At 41.9% G+C, this 23,583-nt stretch overlaps 3 protein-coding genes across 6 annotated transcripts in view; 1 reads left to right on the forward strand and 2 right to left on the reverse strand.

Annotated features, from left to right (window-relative positions):
- OXNAD1 (oxidoreductase NAD binding domain containing 1) overlaps positions 1 to 2,289 on the reverse strand; it is a 19,935-nt gene extending 17,646 nt beyond the window's left edge. For all 3 annotated transcript variants that reach the window (XM_042043293.1, XM_042043292.1, XM_042043291.1), the window contains exon 1: positions 2,190 to 2,289. In XM_042043293.1, the coding sequence (XP_041899227.1) occupies positions 2,190 to 2,289 (100 nt within the window). The remainder of the gene's footprint in view (positions 1 to 2,189) is intronic.
- DPH3 (diphthamide biosynthesis 3) lies at positions 2,288 to 21,940 on the forward strand. Of its 2 annotated transcripts, none has more exons than XM_042043296.1 (3): positions 2,288 to 2,395; positions 2,496 to 2,570; positions 16,753 to 21,940. In XM_042043296.1, exons 1-3 carry the CDS (start codon positions 2,288 to 2,290, stop codon positions 16,876 to 16,878), a joined length of 309 nt encoding a protein of 102 aa, XP_041899230.1. In that variant the 3' UTR covers positions 16,879 to 21,940. The 2 variants fall into 2 exon arrangements, with proteins under 2 accessions (XP_041899230.1, XP_041899229.1); XM_042043295.1 differs by lacking the exon at positions 16,753 to 21,940 and adding an exon at positions 3,020 to 4,553.
- Positions 19,041 to 23,583, reverse strand: part of GALNT15 (polypeptide N-acetylgalactosaminyltransferase 15) — a 31,808-nt gene continuing 27,265 nt past the window's right edge. The window contains exon 11 of the mRNA XM_042043287.1: positions 19,041 to 22,930. Within this exon, the coding sequence (XP_041899221.1) occupies positions 22,784 to 22,930 (147 nt within the window). The 3' untranslated portion in view covers positions 19,041 to 22,783. The remainder of the gene's footprint in view (positions 22,931 to 23,583) is intronic.

The raw sequence follows: 23,583 nt of genomic DNA on the forward strand, positions 1-23,583 counted from the left end.
CTTGCAAGCATAAGAAATACTTCCTGCAAGTTTTAACTGTCCATAATTTTTAATAGTTTTTCAGCATTTAATTCCACAGCAGCTTGCGACTTTTAAAAACAGAATTATTTAAAACTCTTTTACCACCAGTGAGCAAAATTACTTCAAATTTTTTTCCCACAGCATCACAGAGTACTTAAAGTGTACTTAAGTGTTTAAACAAAACACTTCAGCACTTTCTACATCAAGTGTATAGAAGCTATTAGAAGCTATTGATAACAAAAGTATTAACAATCTCAAAATACTTTAGGACAACAAAGTACACATATAATGAAGAAGTCACATTCCTCTACCTTGGCATATTATCTGTAAACCCAGAGTGCTCAAAAATCACATTTTCTCAAATTCATGAGGATCACTTTATGATCTGGAATCTTTCAGATAGCACATCAAGGTTACAGACATCTACTACCAACCTGAAGTTCAATATCAATACATAATCTTGGAAACAAAATAAATGCCAGCCTAATTTTATAGTCACAGCTGAAAGATCCTATTGATACAGACTACTTTAAGGCTGAGTCTCTATCCTAAATTAGAAATAACTCTCTTGAAGAGTAGTTCAAGATACTTGCTCCGTTTATATTACCATCACTCTCAAATCACGAAAAACATAATAAAAATCATTTGCAATTTTTACTCTGCAACCAGTAAATTCCAGAATGTCTTTTAATGGGTCCTGGTTCTCCTCTACCACATACAAGTGTGACTCACACCTTTACAAAATGTGAACAGCTTCTGCCCCATCTGTCACCTCTGTGAGCTTTTCACTCACCCAGCTCTTTGGCAAGTCCCTGCCTTCCATGAAGTGCAGTGTTTCAGCCTCCCAAGCTCCTGTCAGGTGGGATGTGCTCCCTTTATTCTCATCTTACCCAAGCCAGTACAGGAATAGCCACTCCAAATACCCTCTTCACAGAGGTTGGAAGGGACCACAGTGCGTCATATGGTCCAACCTCCCTGCTCGAGCAGGATCATCTGAGAGCACATGGCACAGAATCGTGTCCATGAAGTTCTCAAATATCAGTGAGGGAGACTCCACAATCTCTGGGCAATTTTTTTCCAGTATGCGGTCACTCACACAGGACAGTTCTTCCTCATATTTAGGTGGAACTTCCTGTACATCAGCTTCTGTCCACTGCCTCTTGTCCTGGTGGTTGGCACCCCCAAGAAGAGCCTGGCTCCATCCTCTTGACACCCACCCTTTAGATATTTACATGCTTTTATAAACCTCCTTTGCTCCACAGAGAGAAACGAGCACTACTTTTCACAACTCCTTCCTCTCCTCACTTAAAACCAACGAGCCATTCATTCTCCATCCCCTCTGATCCACTGGCCCTGGTTTAGTATCGCGTGAGATGCATGTCTGCGTCTCTTCTTTCCCCCAGTCCCACATCACTATCTGAAGGGAGAATTACTTTTAGTTCACCCGTGCAACACTTAAGTGCAAATTACTACGTAGGTCAGTGCGAAAGAGTGCAGAGGGAGGCAGCAAGGGTACTTAAGCAAGCAGCACAGAAGTCTTTTTTCAAAAGCTATCTCTCGGTAAGACACCCCTCTAGACAAACAGTCCCTCCTACAGAAGAATTCACAGAAAACAAAGTTTTTCCCCTTTTCCCAGGACCGAGGCGAACACGCTGAGCTCTGGGAGGAGGACGGGGGGAGGAGGGAAAGAGGGGACGGCAGCCTTGTGCCCGGCTGGGACGGGGCGGCGCTGAGGCGGCCAAAGGGCAGGGGAAACACACGGCCAAGGAGCAGGGGAGAGCCAAGGGCAAGGTCGCGGCAGTGCCCGGCCGTTCCCCCGCAGCCTCTGGGGATCGCCGGGCAGGCCAGGGCTGGAACCGGCAGCGCCATCGGCCGCAGAGGGCGGCCCGGCCACGGCCACGGCCACGGCTTCCGACCGGCGTGCGGGACTCCCGCCGTAAGGAAGGGGCGAGCCGGAGGCACTTGAGCGCGCTGACCCTCAGCCCGCCGCCCCTCACTCTCCTCTCCCCTCCTCTCCTCTCTCCTCTCCTCTCCTCTCCTCTCCTCTCCTCTCCTCTCCTCTCCTCTCCTCTCCTCTCCTCTCCTCTCCCCTTCCCTCCACTGCCTCCCCCCATCCGAGCCCACCCTGGGATCCCGGGATCCCCCGGCCCGCTCCCCACTGCCCCTACCCGCCGCCGCATCACGTGACAGGAAGTCCCGCCCGCGTGCCCCGTCAGGCGCCGCCTCTTCCCGTCCGCCCGTCCCGCTCCCGCCGCTTCCTGGCGCCATGGCCGTGTTCCACGATGAGGTGGAGATCGAGGACTTCGAGTACGACGAGGAGACCGGGACCTACAGCTACCCGTGCCCCTGCGGGGACCGATTTCTCATCACGCGGGTGAGGGACGGCCGGGCAGGGCGAGGGGGAGAACAGGGTGGTGCGGCCCGTGGGCCGCGCAGGCGGCGGGGCCCTGACCGCTCTCCCGGGGCTTTTACAGGAGGACCTGGAGAACGGGGAGGACGTGGCCACCTGCCCCAGCTGCTCCCTGATCCTGCGCGTCATTTACGACCAGGTGGGTGCGCGGGGAGAGCAGTGGGACGCGGTTCCAGCCTGGTTCCTCTGAGTCCCGGTTTGCCGCCCCATGCGGGAAGCACGGGGCAGCGTTTAAAAATCCCTGATTTGGGACTACGTTTCCTGCCTGATCTCTTGTTATTCTGGTCTCCTTCTGCCGTTTTTGGGCTTTAAAACACGCGTGCCTGGGTGGGCGTGGGGTAGGACACAGGCGGGACGAAGTCAGTGATGTGAATGAAGAGCTCTTGTGACTGACTCCGGCAGCCCAGGCAGCAGCCTGGTAACTTTTCTCACCTGGTGGGCAGATTTCGGCTTTCAAGTTTTGGGAAACAGATTCATACCACTTAAAATCACTCTGTTTTCTAGCCTGGCTGTATCTCGTGGTGTTTTTGAGGTAGAGGAGATCCAAAACCAATGTAAATCGCCTAAATCCCTGCTTGCTGTCTTTAGGAGCAGTTCATGCGGGATGAAGTCGTGGCAGAACCTTTGCCAAACAAGGAATTGGTCAAGTGCTGATGAATGCATCGTGGACTGTGCTGCTTTGGGATGAGAAAGTATGGGGATGGTGACTGCGGAAAGAGATGTGGTCCTCCTCCTAGAAATGCTTGCTGCTGTGGGTTACAAGTGCAATAATTGTCTGTCTTCCTAACATGAATGAGGGTTTTCTGGGACATCAAACACATGAATGGGTTTTGTTCCAAGGGGTTATACTTCAAAAAAAAAAAAATATAAGTTGCTCTGTGTATTCCAGAAGACTTGAGAAGACTTGATTATAATCCTGATTTACAGCAGGTCAATACACAGATGAAGAGTGTGGAGTTGGGAAAATTACAACATTTAGTCTAGCAGTGGCTTCTTAGCCTGTGGAAAAAAACAGGCTTTGTGTGGTTATATGCGAGTGTGAAATGGCATAGAGAGCCGAAATGTTGGGAGGCAAGACTTAGGAGTCCTTAGGACGCAATGCTATACAGAGTTGACACAGTGCAGCATCTCCCAGGATGTGTGCTTGTGTTCTTCGTATGGGCAGAAAACAAGAGACCCAGAGCCAACATTTACCCAGTGCTGGTAAATTGTTTTTACTCCTGTAAGCACAAGGAAGGTGCAGTTGTCTGTGTATCTGCATTGGGGGCAACACTTGAGTTGGGGCAGATTTGTTTCTTAAATTGCTTCTAATGTTGCTTTGAAAGAACTTTGGTAATTGTTGCCACATGACTCTGACATAATAGTGATAATACTTTTATGGGTGTTGTGTGAAATGGAGTCAACTATTTTTTTACCTCTGCACAGCTACTAATGTGCAAATGGACTGGAACTCGAAGTGGGTTGTATTTTACCCCTATTTTCTCAAAAACTTTGTGGTTTGACTGTTGCAGTAGATATAAAATGGGCTGCAGTTCTTTGTGCCATTTGTAGTAAATTTCTCAGCCTTCCTTTATTAGATTCTGTCACTTCCTGGATAGGACATGCGCACATTTCACTGAATTAATAAAGGCATTTTTTTAATGTAGAAAAGAGGTGGGAGAACCTACTCCACACTGATTCCACGACTGCTTCTTGAATTACAAGCCACTGCACTTAAAGATTTTTGTGGTCATTCCTGTGTTTTAATAGGCTTTGACATCTATGTGGCTAAATTTGGGGGGAAGTACCTGTTAAGAGTTTATAAGCTATTTTGCTCCAGGCACTAAAGATAAGCAAGTTTTACTGGATTCTTGCATTTAGTTATTTTTGTTCTTACAGCATTCTGTGAATGTTGAACACTGTAGTTATTTTAAGAAAAGGAGAGAAAAAGAAAACTACACCTAGTTGGAAGTTTCGAATGCAGTAAGCACAACCCTGAGTGTTTCCATGCCTAAACCAGGAGGTGGCACTCGTGTTACTTTGATATCTGTGCTTAAAAAAAATGAATGTTGTGGTACTTTGGTTAGCTATGCCTTATCAAATATTTATTTTGACTATTTAAATAAAGATGTTTAAGATTCCACCAGTGGTTATAATGGGCCATTACTTATTCTGTTCCTGCACCAGCCACAATGATTGCCAGAGGTCTTGAGTTGCTGCTGCTGGGTGATGATAGTGGAAGCTCTTCAGGCTGGTTAATAAAAACTTTCAATCTATCAGTAGATGCTGTAAGGCAAACTTACAGAAACCCTACCTAAGCCCCTGTTCAGATTTCTAGTGCATAAACACCTTCATGATTTTTCCACAGGTGTTCTAAATAAAAGGAATTATATCAATTTTCAAATGCAAGACCAGGGAATGTATGCTCTGATGTAATGCATCAAAATGAGTTGCCAAGTGTATCATCTCTAAAAATGGATAGATTTTGCAGAAATCATTGACCAGATTTTGTTATGCAGTGAAGGTCAGGCCCTTCCTGACTCAGAAAACTTGTGTAGAGAATTATTTGTGCTCTATATGGTTAAATTCCTGCATGGTTGTAAAAAGCGTTAATCAATTGAATTTTGCTTGGCAGGTGCCAAGTAAACATAGCATGTAACAAGTTTTTAATTGATTTTTAGTTGTGTTTCGCACTCATCTGAAATACAGGTATTGGGTTTTTCAAAAGTAATTTTAGGAAAATTAATTAGTTCATTACATCAGTTGGGACTGTCAGTGCTTGAAGTTTCTTACCTGGTGTGAATTGTAGAACGCAATTTACATGCACATTAAAATTACTTGATCACATAGTGTGTATATCAAAGCTTTAACAAAGTGTGCATGATATATACTTTTCTGGAGGTTTTTTTACAGCATACAACAGAAAGGTGGTGTGGCTGACTGTTAGAAAAGGATGTGGCCACATTTGCACACATAAATTACTTTCAACTCTTGTCTCATTTCAGGGTCTTGAGGGACTCAAGACAGTAGTTGCTGTTCCTTGCAAAAAGGAGGCAAAACAAGGATGGGTGTCACGTTTCTTTCTTTTTGTTGCCCTTTGAGAATCTGAGAGAGACATTTAAAAACCGTTGAGCTGTTCTGTTGTTTTCCCTTCTGCTCTGCAGAGAGGAGTCCTGCAGCAAGAGTTCATCCTTCATGAAAGCTCAGCAATGCTAAAGCCAAAGGGCTGCCCACTCTTGTCTTTTGTTAACTTGTAAGAAGCTTTTGACTCCAGTGATTGCAGTCATCTTTTAAAAATATTCTTTCATACTGTGTAATTCCAGAACACCAGTCAGGGCAGTCTGAGTAACCCATCAGAAATGTCCCTCGTCAGGAATTCAGTCACAAGATTTCCTCAGAGCGCCACAGGCTCTGGTCCCTCATGAGTTACTTGTGTATTACGTGCTCTTACAAACCAGTAGCTCACTTTTTTTCTCAAAAGGCAATTGTGTAGGACACAAAGAGGACTTTTGTTTGCTACTTGTATCTGACAAGCAGATTGATTGATCATGTGTTTGATTAGGTCCTTGAGTCTGTACAGAGGAGTCCAGTGTGGTGAAAACAGCATCACGTGAACATTAATGGAGTACTTCATACTTGGTAGAGACTAGAGAGGGTGAAACAATTTATGATGAGTTTCAGATACTCAAGCTGTGAAATTTCTCATACTGTTGAACACCTCTGAACTCCTGTGTAACACTGAAAACAAGCAGTACGCTCTTGTTGCCACAATTTTATGGGAAGAAATGGAAGATAACTTGGTCTTCATTAAACTAAAGAGGCTTAGCCTCCCTGATCCGTCAGATTCTTGTTTGCATTTCAAAGAAACTTGCTGAGAAGGTCATGTACTTCCGGCTCATTGTGCCTGTATATCAGTGGTGTACATGATTAGTTTTGAATAGTTGCTCTAGAAGTCTGTGACACAGACCCTGGACCTTCAAGAGGTGAGGTCATTAGGCCACTAATTTTGCTGTTGCAGTTGTTTCATTGTCCATGTATCAGGGAAATTGTAGTGTCCTAGAGGACCCTTTATAAGTACCTTGACATATCTTCTCTCCATCACAGTTCTTAATTTTGATTCTCAGCACCAGTCAAAAAAAAAAGTCTTCCTTGCAGAGCATCAGAGCTAAAGATCATTACACAGGTCACCAAGTCTATCTACCAAGAAGCAGATACTGATTAATTTCAAATAAACCAGCAAAATTTCATTTAAGTTAGTGAACTGAAAACTACATATTGTCATGAAGACAAGCAGTTTCTGAATCTTCCATTTCCATCTCTTCCAATTTAACACTCAGATCATGCTAACTGTAGGGATAAGTATTTGTTACACTGAAAACTTCTTGAAATGTTTTTACAAATAAGATTTATCAAGATGTTTAGTGCAGTAGTTAAAGTTTGCCATGAATTTTGTCCTAGCAGTTCCACATGGATTGCTTTGATTCTACTTCGTGGTAACTTAAAATGCTAATTTCTCAATATCTCTCCATAGTAGCCATGGCAGTAGCCAGAGGATCCTGTGAAGATGCTGGGCTCATGAGCCCTGAAACTGGTCAAACCTGGTGAGTGACAGAGGCAACAACTGAGAGAAGCTGTGCCAAGAGCGAAAACAGCTGTCACAGTGCCACCTGTGGTCAGGGAGGAAGTGGGTCAAAGGGACCAACCAAAAGGATAGAACCTTAAAGTGACCCATCATCACTCCTTCCCACCCCTTGCTGTCACCATTTTGATCTGTTTGCACAGCAGGTCACCTCTCCAAAATTCTTGGCAGCCTACCAGTCCAGCACAGGCTTCCTGTCATGTGCAAAAATCATTGCTGTGCCATTGACCCTGTCAGTGAGTGCAGCCAGGCAAGAGAAGCTTGCCCTGAAGGTATGGTGGAGTGCAAAGGTCAGAGCAGAGGTGCCCCATCCAGAGGTGGTAATTTTTAATTTTTATATCAAAACTGAGATACTTGTTGTTTGCTGAACCTGTTGGTTTAGGGAAAGATCCAACTATTAAGACTCAGGGTAAAATCAGCAGGAGCTGGCAATAAGTCATTTCTTCCGTGACTTATTCAGGGCCTTTCCTGCTCCATGGCAAATGCTTTTATTTTGGTCTCAGTTGTCCTTCTGGACAAGTCAAAGGACAACTTTTTGAAACATTCAGTACTTCCAGTAAAAGATTTCCATCCACCAGAACACTAAATAGCTGCACCACTTCTTAGCATGATCTTTGTGGATGAACTCCTATGGTGTTTATACAAAATACCAATTTCTGGTATACTTTTCGTAACAATGACTATTTCACACTGCATAGAAAAAAATGACAATTTTCAGGGGAGGGCTTTTTTTTCCCCCCCCTTATCTTGAAAACGATACTATTTAGCAGTTTTTATTTCTGCATGTCTCTGATCTGATGTTGATTCTTTCCGTGAAAATTTCGTACATATGCAACACAATACCATCTTAAGGTATTTGGTTTTAGACAATAGCAAGACTGCAGCATAAATTTATCATTTTTATCACTCTATAATGGATTAGAACTGATTTTTTGCCCTGTGATGGATGTTAAGATTAATGTTCATTTAATGACAAAGTAGATAAAGCATGAGCCCTTACTTATCCTACTTGCTCACTCATTAGGGTAGAATACATTTGACTTTTTATATTATGCAGAGGCCTCTGTGGCCCCCAGCGCACTGCACAGGTCTTCCCACATTGATGGGTTCTGGTGTACATCCCTTAGCTAGAACCAGACTTTGAATTTAGATATGTAAACAGTCTGGAGGCAGAGATCCAGACAAAACACCTGTCAGTCTCACAGTCTCTCTTGCAGAACTACTCAAGAGGGTCATTTCAGAGCCAGTAAGGAAAGCTTCTGTCCTGGAGGCTGAGCTGGACTGTGGCAGCAAAATATGTAAGTGCATCAGAGCAGGACTGACTGTCCCAGGGCAGACCAAGGTCTTCTTGGTCCCATCCCATCCCCAGCACTGCCCAGCAGCTAATGAAGAGTCCATGCAAGCATTTGGGGATACTTCCCTAAAACCCTCCCACACAATTTGAAGGTCATGGACTTTTTGAGACTGATGCATTGTTGTTTAATACCATGAACAATACATATGTTTCGATGAATTTGTCCAATCACTTCTGGAATCCACATCACGACTTAAAATTCACTGCATCCCATGGAAGGGAATTGCCCAAGTTAACTGTGCTTTATGAAGAGACATGTCTCATTGTTTCTTTTGAACCCACTGCACTGGGGTTCCTTTAAAGACACCTTTTGGATAGGAAGAGACAGTGTTCTGCTCTCAGCTCTCTAGCCTACTGAGGACTGTTTAGATTTTTTCCTTATTTTTCTGCACCATTTTTGAAAGGGAAATAAGAACTGTGCACAATTCTAGACCCAGGTGCATCATGCATACATTTGCATAGTGATATTTGTTCTTTGTTCTGCTCTCTATTTTCCAAAAATTCCTAACATATGGTGTTCTTTTTTGACACTTGGTGAGCACTGGGCTGACATTATCTTAGAACTTAAGTTTAATAATGTAGTGGTTTGGTTCAAAATACTCATTACTGTTTATCTGCTGTGAGATAAGAATTAGGAGAAATGCAAAACAGGCACCAAACTTGAAAGAATATAAAGAAGTTTATTAACAGACCTAAAAGAAGAAGGAAAAAAAAATTATACCACCTTCAGAACTCTCCTCCTCCTCCCCCCACCTTCCTCCCTTCTCCCACTGACAATGTGAAAAGACAACCCTTAAGATGTTCAGTCTGTTTACCACTTCCATAATAACCTTGTTCAGTCCATTTAGAAAGAGAAATCTCTTCTTGCTCATGCTATGAAAACATTATCACAACGAGACAGCCGCCCACTTCCAAATATCGTTCAGTCCATTTAGGAAGAGGAGTCTCTGCCTGCGTGTGAGTCCTTTCCCCCGACTTGCAGCTTTTCCCGCAACTGCTTTCGAGGGTCCACTCTTGAAGTTTTTTGGGGTATAATTTTAAGGTTGAGCCGTTCAGAAACAAAAACAGAGGCCCTTCTCCTTCCCTGGGAGCAAAGGGTCTTCATCATCTTCATCTTTAGGACTATCTCTGGGAGCATCTCTAGGGACTGAGGTTTTCTCCTTTCCCATTTGGAGCAAAAGTCCTCATCAGGTTCATCTCTCCCTGTCCAAACTTCTCATGAAATTACAGCTGCGTCAGCATCTGCCTATCTCAGCACAGGTGCTTTTGCTCACGAGTTGAACACTCCACCCCCCATATCTTCATGAAATTACAACAGGATACTCTGATATATCATAGCTTCACAACAGACTTTCAGCTTTAAGCATCTCCTCTCTCTCTTCCCTCAGGTTTTCAGCTCTTCACAGCAATAAAAGGGTTACTCTCACCTCGGCCTTGCAGCTTTGCAGCTGGAATGTTGAATGTTTCTTATCGCAGTGGAGAGGGGGGAGAGCCGAGCCGCTCCGGCTGCCCACGGCAAGGCAGTGGGGGGGGTTCCACGGCTGGAACAGGTCCATGGCTTCAGGATGGCCGTGGCCTGGCCCGGCCTGGCCCCAGCAGGGCCTGGCTGGGCCCGCTGGCCCCCACTCGGGGCCTGCAGCCACCTGTGCCAGCGCCGGAAACAAGAGAGAGCTTGGAGGGGGAGTTTGCCTATTCTTAAATGTGGATCACAGAGGTGGTCACAACTTTAAGTGGCTTCGAGAATTGTCCATATTCAAACTGGCCAGCTGATAGGTTCTATCCGTTCCCAGAGGAAACTGTAAGCACCCCTTAGCAAGGACATCCCTTCCGGGACTATGCTTGCTAACCTATGACAAATAAGGAAATAACTTTTTAGAATCTAAGGCTTAGAATAACCTTGTCTTTCTCCTTCTGTCTCTTGCTCATGGCCTAGGTGGTTTTTAGAAGGCAAGGTGATCTAAGTGAGGTATCATGGGTTCAGGTGGTTTTTCTGCTAGTCCCTCCCACAACCTCCTAACAGCGGCTGATGAAGGTGTGCAGGCTCCATGCATTTTGGTAGCACTGTCCAAGACTGGTTTATCTCCACTCTTCCCATCATTTAGCTGGCTTTATTTGTTTAATATTGTAATATGTTACTTCCCTTCCATGTTCATTTTAATTAGCCCTATTGCACTTCTTACGTTACTTCATCTCTTCCTTCAAAGCTGCATCTCTGTGCCTCTTGTATTTCCTTGTCTCATGGCTTTCCTCATGGTTATCTGAGTTTTCTGGGCAGTGACGCCTTTTATTTGAGTTGATGCAGTCTTTCAATGTGAGATTTCTTTTAGTTTTGCATACACTGTATTTGCTTTCCTAAAAGAAGTAGGGATACTGCCCAAGATGCACATATGAAATAGTGTGCTTTTTGAAAGGGCAAAGAATATTTTCTTTCATTCAAATCTACTATTTCCTTGTAACTTTGTTTTCTAGTATTGGCCCTCAGGGGGAAGTCTTAGCCTGAATAAATCGTGAATGATAAATGTGATAGACTGAAGGATTCTTGTTTTTCCTTGTGAAGAAGGGGTTAATTATAACTCACAGTTTCTCTCCTCTTGCAGAACTACTCAAGATGAAGCTATTTCTTGGAAGAATACCCTTAGGAAGTTAGTGACCTAGAATGAGTTTGGCATAGAATTGCCTTTTAGCCTTAACTGTGATATTTGCTACTGCTGTCTCCTAGACAAATGGGTTTTGACAGGCTTTGCAAACAGCCTGAGGTCAGAGCCTACGAGCTTTCCTTGGGCAAGTAAAAGCTGTGGTGTCAGGAACTTAATATGTTTTTTGAGACAAACATCAAAATTCCCAAACCTGGGGAGGGTGCACAGTGGGGCAGTGACAGGCAAATGCAACCCCTCACAGGACTGGGAAAAGGACATGGCAAGCAGCTAAACATGGTCCCTGCCAGGGATGGTTCACGAAGTTCAAGCTCTGCTTTGAACTGGAATGAAGACTGTATTTTTAATATCCCTTGGCATAAGACCCAGAAGAGAGCAGGTGATGGCACACCAAACTGGCACCCTGCCTTGGGCATCAAAATATGCTTCTGTGGCCCCTACACCTCCACCACAAACTGCTTAGCTACCTAGAGGTGGGATTTTGCTGTGGATGAGCAAAAGGGTGAGCAAAAGGGTGAGCAGCAGAGAGGCCTGATACCTAAGCTTTTCCTGTGTGGATTTCCTCTATGCACACTGAACTGAGGGTAGTGGGGCAGCCTGGGGGGATGCATGATTCGGGGCCCACCTCCTCCTACTTAGTAGAGGAAGGATTTTCTTCCCATCCCAGCTGTTTGTTCAGGCACTAACCTCAGAATTTGTTTCTCACTCGGTAAATCTCACAAGTATCCCAGTAGTTAGGACTTTTTGGTTATCTCCTGTGCATACACAGGTGGGGGGTGATGTATAGGAGATGCACACTGGAAGAATTTATTCTGGCCCCTAAAAAACACTCTGACTCTTGCAGATCCTTAGATAGTTTTTTTTTTCCTTGATACTTTTTTTCAAGTCTGGGATTTTCGTAACTGAAGGAGAATTCAAATAAATCAGCAACCAGAGTAAATGCCAAGCAACCACAGTTAAACTTTGTCAGTTTTTAGACTAATAGATCCCCTTCTCAAGATATTGTGCCTAACAGGATTTGATTGCGCTTTCTTGGCCAGAGAATTTCTGTCAGTACTTCTGCCAAATGCACAGTCTCACAGAGGGAGGATTTGATAGAGATCCAGGTTAAGTCAGCCTCTTCATTCAGAGACAGTGACTGCCAGCCCCACACAGGCTGCAGCAGGGCCACCCAAATGTCGAGTTTCCACTGAGGAAGGCCAAGTTCCCCATATTCTTTTTTATTTTTGCAACCGTAGCAGGGCTGTGTCCTTGGGTTCTTTCCATGCCAAATAAAGTGTCTGCACATTTTGTCTGGTTCAGTTTTGTACGGTTGAGGCCTTTATAGCAGAGGCACCTGCAAAAATAGAACTCTGAAGAAACAGATTCATTTCTGACAGGTTAACCAACCTGAGGAGTAGGAAATTATTGTGCTAGATCTGTAAATACATTTGCAGCTTGCCTTGCAAGGGCAGCTTGTGAAAATTAAACTGGCTGGGAATATCCTGAGCCCTAGGCATAGAGCACCCTCTGAGACACAGCTTATATAAAATGTTCCGAGGCAGATCCTGCCATCCAGCACAGCCGTGCAAATCTGGAGTAATGCAGGCTTTAGGGATGTTACTTCAGATCCACTTCACCCAACAGAAGAGCAGAATTTAAATGAATTACCCATGAAGAGAGAATAAAGAACATGTGCAGTAAATAATACATTTCTGGGTTTTTTGCCCTTCATGACTCTCTCTCATAAATGTTTCAGCCTCAGTCTGATTGCTGCTTCACTGTGTCAGCCAAAAAACCAGACTGAGCAAGTGCATTTCAGTGTCATTCCCATCTGAGGCTGTTATGGCTCAGGGAGAGACAGAAGCACAGACAAAACCCTGATTTCTAAGAGCACGACATTGTCCTCACCAGAGCCATATTTGAAATGCCTCATGACACATTCTGTGACGTCCCTTGGTCAGATACAGCTCCCATTTTGTTTATTTTTTATCTCTTGCAGAACTGAAAAATAGGTAGGAGAGAGGGAAAGCAATTGTAAATTCATAAAAATCAGTTTGGTCCCAAAGTGCCAACTGAAGTATTTCATCATTTATGAAATAATTAATTTTATTCTGAAGAAGTCAATATGACATCTCACAGTATTTCTCACCCTGCACTATCCTGCCACCCAGGCTGGCACTTGACACCAACCTTGTATAATTTTGGCTCCTCCAAAACCTAATTTCTCAGGGGATGTTATGAGTATTTTTTTATATTTTCTTTTTTTTTCTTTACATTACAGTTGGATCCTTTCTATGCACTTATTTAATTCAGCTGTACAATCTCTATTACAATACCCTTCAAATGTAAGATACCTGATTGGAATTAGCCTCTGCCACCATAAAGTGACCTTGCTTCATGAGGTCAGGCTGTGATTCCCACCACTGGATGCACCTGAACATTCCCCTGCTGTGTTACGCATGTTCTTGATGTTCCTGAGCAGTTGTCCAACACTAACTCAGGAGCAAAATACCTTGCTGAGATTTGAGGAGCCGCATCCACACCTGAAATATCCTTTTCAGAAAATCTGAAACTACTCAGTTTTATAGTCTACTTTCTTACTGAGCCGACTGCCTTATTTTAAACTTCTCAAATGTGTTTTATCAATATGAAACACTGTTTAGTTTTGCTCATTCTTGCACTTTCCAGTCTTTACCATGCAGATTCTTTCCGGCATTTTCCCACAGATGTAGCATTTTGTAATTCATTGCTTGTGACTGCCAAGAAATGACAATTCCAAGACTGTCCATAGTAAATGAGATGAACCTCTTAAAGAGGGACAAAACCTCAGCTACAGATTTGTGCTTCTTTCTGACATGTCCAGCTGGAAAAATCTTGGTCTCTGTAGAACAGATGACCACCTGTACATTCTCACGGTGTGAGAAATACCTCCTCCATCTTGTCAATTCTGCTGGTACTTGCTGTGTTCTCCATTGCTGTGTCTTTCTATTGCCAAAACCAAGAAAAAAAAGAATATGGTTCTCCTGTGTTCTAATGGATGTAGACTTTTTCCACATGTAAGGGGTTTACTAATTTTGCTATTTATTTTGCAGGTGTGTTTTAAACATTTTTAATAATAGAGTTGCACTGATGAGACCTATGCCCTTTTTGCAGCTTAATATGCTCTTCTGTTCAGAGAGACAAATCATTGGCCTGGCAGACCTAAATCCACAAAGTTGAGGGGTTTTAACAGTACTGGCACAGGTGCAATGATCTGGCAAAGGGGTGCAGAGAAAACCCAACCCAATTTTTTTGTTGTCAAGAGTCAAAATGGGAGTTATCTGGAAGGACAGGGTTTCATGGTCTGCACTACATTTCCAATCTTTATCAGTCTTCCTACTAAGAAGCAGAAAATTTGTGGTTTTATCTGACATCCAGAGTCACCTTGAAACCCCGTAATGAAATATCAATAATTGAGGATAGCTGTTTGCTAAAAAGATTACTGACAGGTATGAAATAACAGTCAGCAATACCTATAAATATATTTTATGTCTTGGTCATTTTCCTGGCAGACTTCAGTCTTTCATTGAGTAGCAGCCCTGGATTTGAACACTTATGCACAGAAGAATAGTAGGATGTTTTTGGGGGCGCTGGAGGGGAGAAAGTGGAGCTTTTTTTTAAAAATCAGTGTACCATGATGTTCCTTGGTTAGCACAAAAGTGTAATTCCCTCCACAAGTGCAGAGGTCTGTTTCAGTTTATTCTTTTTGCAGTATGCTGTATATAAAGAAAAACAAGATGAGATAACTCTTCCTGGAGAAAATCCAGAATTTTAATTAAAGAAGTGGCATTTTCACATTGATTTCTTACTGGCTGGAGTTCATGGCCATACTGCCCATATATGCTTTCGTGTTAAGAGCTTTCCAGATGACCTTCTCTACAAATGCCTTTTTTCCCTGCCACTAGAGGTCATAAAAACAATAAAGAATGGAGACACAACATACCCATTAATTTGGGACTAGAACATTTTTACAAGGTGGACCTGAGTCTGTGGTCCTGGAAGCCCCCAGGAGGGGGACAGCATGCGTTAATGTTATGCAGACTGAAGGAAAGGCATCAGAATTGGACCCAAAAGATTAGAAGTCACATTTCTCTACCTTTGCATGTTGTCTTTAAATTCAGAGTGCTCAAAAATCACCAAGTTTCTCAAATTCATGAGGTCACTTTATGACCTGAAGTCTTTCAGATAGCACATCATGGTTATGGACATCGACATCTTTTTTCAGGCTTCTTGCCTTTTAATTCATGTTTTCATGCTTTTCACTCTAACACAGTAACTAATTCAAAGTAAAAATGAAGGATGTTTGAAAATGGACATTCTTATCTAAGCTGTTTCTGACAATAGCTGTAACTTTATTTAAATCACTACAACATCAACATGAACCGCATAATATCTGTTACAGAGGCCTAAGACTGAGAATAAGACTTAGGTTTTTTTTAAAAATTACCTCACTAACTTCAAAACCCTTTCTGTAATTAATTGCTACTAAATGCAGCAACACCTGCTGGTAAAAGAAGTGGCCTGACTTTGAACTCCAATCAGAGATTCTCAATTGTTTGTTTTATGTACCTGGTTCAGTTCTGCTGCTGAGGTTGACAGTCATGTCAATGAGCCGTCCACATTCCCTTTTTCACTGCTCCCACTTCAGGAAGCAAATATGTTCAGTTCTACACATGAAAATGTAAAAAAGCCTTTCCTTGTCAGGCATGTCATTAGGAACCAGTACTTGCAACAGAAACCTGAGGCTGCTGTCATTGTAGTAGCCTAGTTGGGTTGTTCTGCTGTGTTCCAGTGCCATAAAAAGAAATGGACAGATGTACTTTGGAACTGAAATGAAATTCACTTTTTCCCATTTGCCTCTTTATTCTTTCTCTCTGTTAAGAATCGAATTATGATTTTCCTTGTTTTGCTGAGTCTGCGGTCTTTGCTAGCACATAATTGTTGTAGACGTGTTCACACGAGCTGGCAGTAAAGGTCCAGAAAAACAATTTTTTATCAAAATTTGCCAGTGTGTTGAAAGCAAGACAGCCCAGAGGAAAAGGTTCTTTCTTATGATGGGTGACAAGGAAGTAGAACCCAGCACCTTGCCATGGGCAGCCTGGCCTGGGGAACCTCTTTCATCACTGCCTGTGTGAGCATCCCAGCTCTGTTTCAGAGAGCAGAGAAAACAGTGGGTCTTGTTCCACACTGAAACCAAACTCAGAAACCTTGGAAACTCCTCAAAATGGAATCACCACTGTCTGCCAAGTCTGAGCATCATGTTACATCTAATCTTGAATGAAACTGCCAAAATTGTATATTTTTCAGAGAAGACAGACATCTTCTTGTAATTAGCAAATTATGGTCTCATTGTTCTTACTTTGCTTATCAAGTTATTTTCCAGTGTCAAGACCTATTTTGTTTCACCCTTTCCTCTCGTTGCTGATTTAAGAGTTGTTCTTGGCACTAGAGAATCTTAAGAGTTCTGTCACGGGCTGCACGCAGAAGGTTGTTCCAACAGCAGGAGCTGGACCCGAAACCATTCATTGTTTATGTAAAACTAAAAGTTATTTCCTTAGCATCAGCACCAGGCTCTGTTCCTGGGCTTGTGCGCGTGCAAATCTACGCAGACACCACAGACTGACCGCAGGTTGCTGCTCTAGGAAATTAATGTTTCCTTTGCTTCTGCGAACAGAGGAATCAACAGCAAACTGCCCTGAAGAAATGGCTCTTGCCAGTGTCTGGGAGCTTGCTATGGCAGTCAGGGATCCGTCAGCTGGACTGCGTGAGCTCAGGAAGCACCAGTGCTCAGCCAGACTAAGTGGTCTTCCAGGCTCTGTGGTTTGTTGACTGATTTGTAGGCGAAGGCAGCTCTTGGCACCACAGATGGTAAGTTTTTGATGAGTATGACACACAGAGAAACTAGGTAAGACAACAAAAAGCCAGGAGTTTATAAGACAACTTGTCCAATGAGAAATTTCCTGCAAGACTTATTTTTTAATTGACATGATGGGTTTTATGTGTCTGCCCGCTTGAAATATTTTGACTATTAAACTCTGTTCACTGCTGGGCTCTTGATTTCTAAGCAGGCAAATTGTGTGCTAATAAGAGGGAAAGCAGAAGAGGGTGACAGTAATGCAATGACCTGTTGTCTCTGTAGGGCTGTTTTGCATCAAACATTTTGGTTTGGCTATACCTTTTGACCACTTTTGGTTTGTAGAGTAATCCCAAACTAGATGTATAAAGGGTGATTGACAGAAGCAGCCTTCCAATGGCTTGTACTCAGATATAAATATCTGATGTTCTCCATCTTGAACTCCTGATACATCAAAGTATCAGTTGATTTTCTTTCAGAGCTGCAATTAAATTTTTTGTGTAATTATTACATTAAATGATAAAAAAGAGGCTGTAAAAACCCCCAGTTTTCACCTAATAGCATATTAAGAAGTGAATAAAAAATACCGTGAAAAATACAATACTAAAGGATGTAATCCTTTAAAGCTCATTTATGCCTGTAACAATGTAAGTGACATTATTAGATTATTTGTTACCAGTCTGTAAGACTGAGGGACTAATAAATGCGGGAGCAATCTTTTGAGTAATTGCACAAAATAAGTTAGATATTTTAAAATACATTTGGTGGGTTTATATTATGCATATTTTTAAAAAGTTGATTACTTTCACCTTTTTCTCAATTCGTAACACAAAATTACCATTGGTATAAATAAATATCACGATAGTATTACCAAAGGTCATGGATTCTAGGAAAGGTCACTGTACAGCTACTTAGAAACTGAATAATGCATTCAGCCCTTACTTAGGCTGGTCTACCTGTAACTTAGGTTCAAGCTAAGAAGAACCTTGCGAACAATCCTGGCACCTGTATGTGTTCTGTGTCATGAAAATTCTGCTGCAGCTTTCCAGCCTACTCAGCAGAAATTTATAGAACATTTATTATTAATATTAGAGTTAACATCTTAAAAATATTATAGAGACACTTCTGAAAATTTAAATTCTTATTCCTTTGGGACCAGATCATGCTGTAACACAGCATCCTACACAGTGGGGTCTCTCAGTTTGTGAACAAAGAAGCTGTCTTGGAAAAGTGTGCTGTTGGATTTAACTCATTTGAGGAAACTGCAGATGGTAGCAAGTTTGTTCTTGGCTGTCACCTCTGTGCCTGAAGCCAGATCTTGGGGGAATTGGAAGAGCTGGGCACTGGGGTTGGGCTCCTGGAAGGGATTTTAGCCTGGGGAACCTTTGGGATTATTTTCCTTCCACTTAACTCCAGTTTAAAATTTATATATGACATCTAAATTAATCATCAAGAATCCCTCCCTAATCAGTAGAGAAAGCAAGCATTTCTAGATAGTGATTTACTCATATTGGTTGAGTACTTGCCATTGGTTACCTCTGGAAGTGTTCTCTGCTCACCAGTAAAAGAAACTTAGACAACTACCTCAGTTGTGACTACTGTTCAGGCGGCCCCATTTAGCAGAGGTGAATCCTGTTCCATGTGTCTAAAGCATAATAATCCCCAAGAGTGCTAGCTAATTAAAAAAAAAAAAAAAAAAATTAGCAGCTAGAAAGATAGCAAAACTACTATGGCTGCTCTCTCAAGTCATGTAGCCAGATTGTTTTTCCAAAACATCCTTCCAAACCACCTGGTGAATAAGCAGCTGTGAGCTGCCTGAAGAGTATGCCAGAGTTCATGCTTTCCAGGGACTCTACATTTGGAGTCCTTATTCAGACCTTTCTAATGAAACCAGTGGAAATTATGGCAAAGGTCTGCAAAATCAAGCCCCCTCTAAGATGCTGGCAGGGGCAAGTCCTCCTGTACATTTCTGTAAGACTGTCAGGTGATGGCTAAATGAGGGTATTGCCACTGGATGCTTTCTGACTGGGTTTTTTGCAGACTAGCTGTGCTGCAGTATGAGGAAAACAAGGCATTAAGAAATCATAACACAATGAAGGAAATAAAAATACATTTTTCTGTTCACTGATACACTTTATTCAGGGCAGACACGTGCAGTTTGCATAGCTTAAAAACATGGACTTAAAAACATGTTACCTATTTGCAAAACACTTCTTTTTTACTCTCTTCCAATATGTTTGCAGTTTGAATCAAACTGCTGGAGATAAAATGAGATAGTCAGAATCTGAAAGCGCTCACTCACATGTCACCTTCCATCTGTTATGGAAACCCAGGCTGTTACTGTTCTTGTCTTGGATCCCTGAATATGGCTCCATTCCTTCCTGAGGAGATCAGTAATGGAAGCTATTGCATTTAATCAGCAGACAGTATTACAGCTCAATGAACATCTCCAAGGAAGGACCTGGAAGCACCTACACGTGGACTGAGAGATACCCTCAACATTTCTGTGCTACAGGATTTAGCATGAAGGTTGATAAACCTTCTTTCCCCATTTAGACTTCAGGTTAACACATGGAGAGAAATGCTGCTATTGTTTCTCTGTATCAGTGATGGCACCTCACCTAACAGGACAAACCCCAATGGCCAGCCCCAGGGCCAACACTGACTGCGTCAACTGGGGCTCGGTTTAAAAGTACTTTGAATAATATTTCAAGTCTTCATTTTCTTCCATTTACCATGAGCTGGGAGAGGAATAAACCAGGCTGTTTAGTAAGGGCTGTCACTGAAAGGTGACCTGCTCTTGAATCTGACCTTTTAGCTCAGCTTCATGGGTGGGTTTGGCTCAAAGCACTCACTGTGCCTGAGTTGCACAATTCAAAGAAACAGGTGGAGTTACACTCTAAGATATTTATTCGTGTTATGCTGGAATTCCTTTGCTCTTGCCTGAGGCTCTGCTTCAGAGGCCGTCAAAGTTTAAACTGCTTCATTCTTGCATGAAACATTTTGTCCTTACAGTTTTCTCCTGTCACTGGGAATTAGCGGAACCTGAAATGTTGACCTTGTCTAAATACAGAACTGAAAGTAATTCCATGTTTTGTGGTGCTCAAAGCATCATTGTCTGCTAGTATTGCATGAAAGTTGGGTAAAAATGAGGAAAACATATCAGCATCCTTAGCTGCCACTCTTTGTTGAGCCCAGTTCCATGAGGAGAAGAGTTTAGATGATGGATCTAACCACAGGGGCAAAGTCTAAATGACCACAATGAGGAAACAGTATTGGTACAAGCAACCAATTCATTTAAAAGGCGTATAGGAGGAAAACTAGGAAAAACAGGGATAGATGCTTTGCCTTTGGTTTTTTAAATTTGTGTGTACTAAGTTATGTTTATATTAGAGGGAAGTGTGCTCCACAATCCATGTCCCCTGGCTGCCTTAGTACGGAGACCTCCTAGACCACATTGTAGCTCCCTTCTGGCCCATGCTCTGGAATTTAGTTCCCTTGGAAACCAAACACACATTTACTCTGTTACTAAGTGAAACAAGTGTATTAACAATTATTTTCTAAATGGTACTGCATCATATATTTTCATTTTATTTTTTGAAGAGGTATTAGGTAACATATTTTTCTATTGTACATATATCTACAGCAAACCTTACTTTCTAGGCTTTTATCATTATGTTAAAAAGTAGTATAAATGAAGATGTCCATGTCTCTGAAATTTAATTCCAAACATTTCCCCTCTAAAAAATATTTTCATTCTTCGTGATAAATATCACTTGTGTTCAATTACCATATTTGTACACACATTTTTTTAACATTTACCTAAATTCTGAAGGATTATATTCCCAGTGCAGTGTCCAAAATATAATAAATAATACATAATAAAAAAATCTGTTATACTTATAATTTAAAATAAAGGAATCACGTGTCATTAACAAAAGCATTTTACTCAGCTTTTATGCAATTAAAAAATTCTCTTTTCTCACCCTAGATTTGGGCAGTGGTCAGGGATCACTTGGTGTTCTGGAAGAGGTTTCTACCATCCTCTCAGCTGAAAATTAAAGCAATTTCCAGAATGTCACCGGGAATTTTAAATGACACAGCAGAAGCAGTAATAGATTCTGATGCTATTAAAGAAAGCATAAGTGGTAATCAAGATGATTGGAGTGATGCCTGAACACAGTGTAGAATCTGTAGCACTCAAAGCAGGCAGACAGCTAGACACTGGGAGATGTTTTGGACAACACAACACAGAATGCTCTTTGTGTCTTCTGTTGTAACCAATTTTATATGCTTGGTACGAATTTACTATGATTTACTGAGAGCAGGTGACTGGAAGGCTCTGAGCAGAATATTCTGTTACTCCTTCCTTTCTCTAAAGTCTAAACAATGTGCTGTACATTTAAAAAACCTCACAATTTTCTGTCTCTTGAAAAGAATTCAAAACCTAAGAGAGTTTCATTAATGATGTCATTCCCCTTTAATATATACATAGGACTATAACTGATTTACACTATAAATCAGATGTGGTGCTGATGTGGGAAGACTCCCAAATCTTTGTTCTGTCTTAGCAGGCTCTTGGAAAGTGTTGTCATCACTGATTTTATCTTCAAAATGGACAGTACCTTAATGAGATACTGAAGTGGAAGTTTGCTTGGCTAGTGCATACTGTGTGAGACCATTCTTGTTACTTAACCTCATCTCTCATTCACTCCTTTGAAAGACAGCAGGTCAGCAGCAATGGAGGCTCTACAGAAGAAGCTTCTTTAGAAAATTTGGTCTTTTCAGGATCATCTTGAAGACCCACGACAGCAAGAATCTACACAATCTTCTTGGCTAAAACTGACAGCTTGAAAGACTTAACTCAAGGTGCAAGCAAATGGAAGCAAACCAATATTTTTTTCCTAGGTAGCCACTGTTGAAACTGTTTCCCTTCACTTGCTGTTTTCAGCCAGTACTTCTGTTACTGTAACAATAATAGTAATAATAATAATAGTAATAATAATAATAGTAATAAGCTCATCCCATGGCTTTACAAGAGCAGATGGATGCTGCTGATTCCTTCTATTCCCAAATAAGCAGAGAAGTTGTTACCCTCCTTACTACCACAAAAGTTTCCTGAGGAGTTGTCCTTAAATATAATTAAAACAACAACAAAAAAAATTGTTAATATTTCAGTCTCATTCTCTCATCCAAATTAGACTGTGGACAAGGATTTAAGGAAGGGTGTGCCAAACATTGAGGACTGTTAGTATTCCAAGTCAATTAGAGCATTTAGTGCCTAATTAACTGTTCATTTATGCTCTGTGTAATCTCACAGAGAGTAGAAATTTGGCTCAGGCTAATTGGAAAACAAAATTTTTGCTATTACATGTGGAAACATCTATTACTTTTATACATACAAAACCTATTTTGTTTTATATGAGTTGAGGGCACTGTAAAACAAGGCTAAACTCCTGTCCTAGTTTGGCTGGCTTCCTCTTACAATTTCAAAAGTCTCACATTTTTTCCTGTATCCTCAGTAGTCATAGAATATGCTGAAGACAAGCTGTCTGGCAGCCAATTTTCCATGTTTCCTTCAAAGGGCAAACTTAACTGCCTTCTGCAATAGCAGAGTTGAGAATTTATTGATTCTCACAGTCTCTCTATTCCCTGCTTCACAGAAAAAATAGAAATTTTAGCTAGAGCTGGATTAACCAAGAGCCGGGCTTTCAAATGAGAGGCATTCCTGACTTCCCTGCATGCTGCAGCAAACACAAACATCTTTCTTGTCCTTGCAGGAAATGGATCTTAAATCCCAAGCAGAAGTAATGTTACACTTTGGAGACTTGACCTCTTCAGAGACCTGTCATCATCTCTGACGTAGCCCATGGGAACGTTCAAATTGCCACACCTGATTTGCATTCTTGTTACATGCACACAAAAACAAGTCCTTCTCATCTTCACTCTTTCCTGCCTCTATGCACTTGCCAGAAAGGACATGGACAATCATTCCATTCTACAAGATGAAAGAAGAAGGGAAAGAAAGAAAAAATTAGAAATGAGGGATCTCCAGTAAAAGCTAGGCCATGTTTCAGAAAATTTCACCAGTAATGACTGGTTGTTCAAATTTTTTTACGCAATACTCCAAACACAATGACTGGATTTAGGTTTGTGCCCAGAGCGTGATGAATATTCATAGTTCCTTTTGAAGCTAACATGAGTGGTAGGTGCAGAATGCTTTTCCACCACTGTTTTTTCCCTATGGCTACAGGTTGTCATCAGCATCAACCTCAGTACTACAGGCCACAACATTTCATAAGGACCAATGCTTCCCTTAGGAATCAAACCAAATTACAGTAGGAACTGTACCAGATGATTGCTGCATCCCTACAACTACAGTAACTGCTATTTTCCTAGGCTGTCCCAGAGCATGACATTTTTCAGTCTTGCTGAGAAGTTTGTGCTCTGCTGGGTGAAGTTCACTGAAAAACAGGGAATTCTTCTAACAGGAAGTTTTCTCTTCTCTTACAATGCAGGAGAAAATGTAATGATTCCCATTAAGAGCTTCACAAAAGGCTCTCATTTGGGAGGGGTCAGGATTTTCAAACCCTTCCTCAATCCGAAAGAAATGGGAAAGGATTTGCCCTGCTCTTATTTTCACAACCCCTG

This window comes from Corvus kubaryi, unplaced genomic scaffold (assembly GCF_017639235.1).
Source record: "Corvus kubaryi isolate FWS band 111438036 unplaced genomic scaffold, C.kubaryi_AGA036_p1.0 37398, whole genome shotgun sequence".
Classification (NCBI taxonomy): domain Eukaryota; kingdom Metazoa; phylum Chordata; class Aves; order Passeriformes; family Corvidae; genus Corvus; species Corvus kubaryi.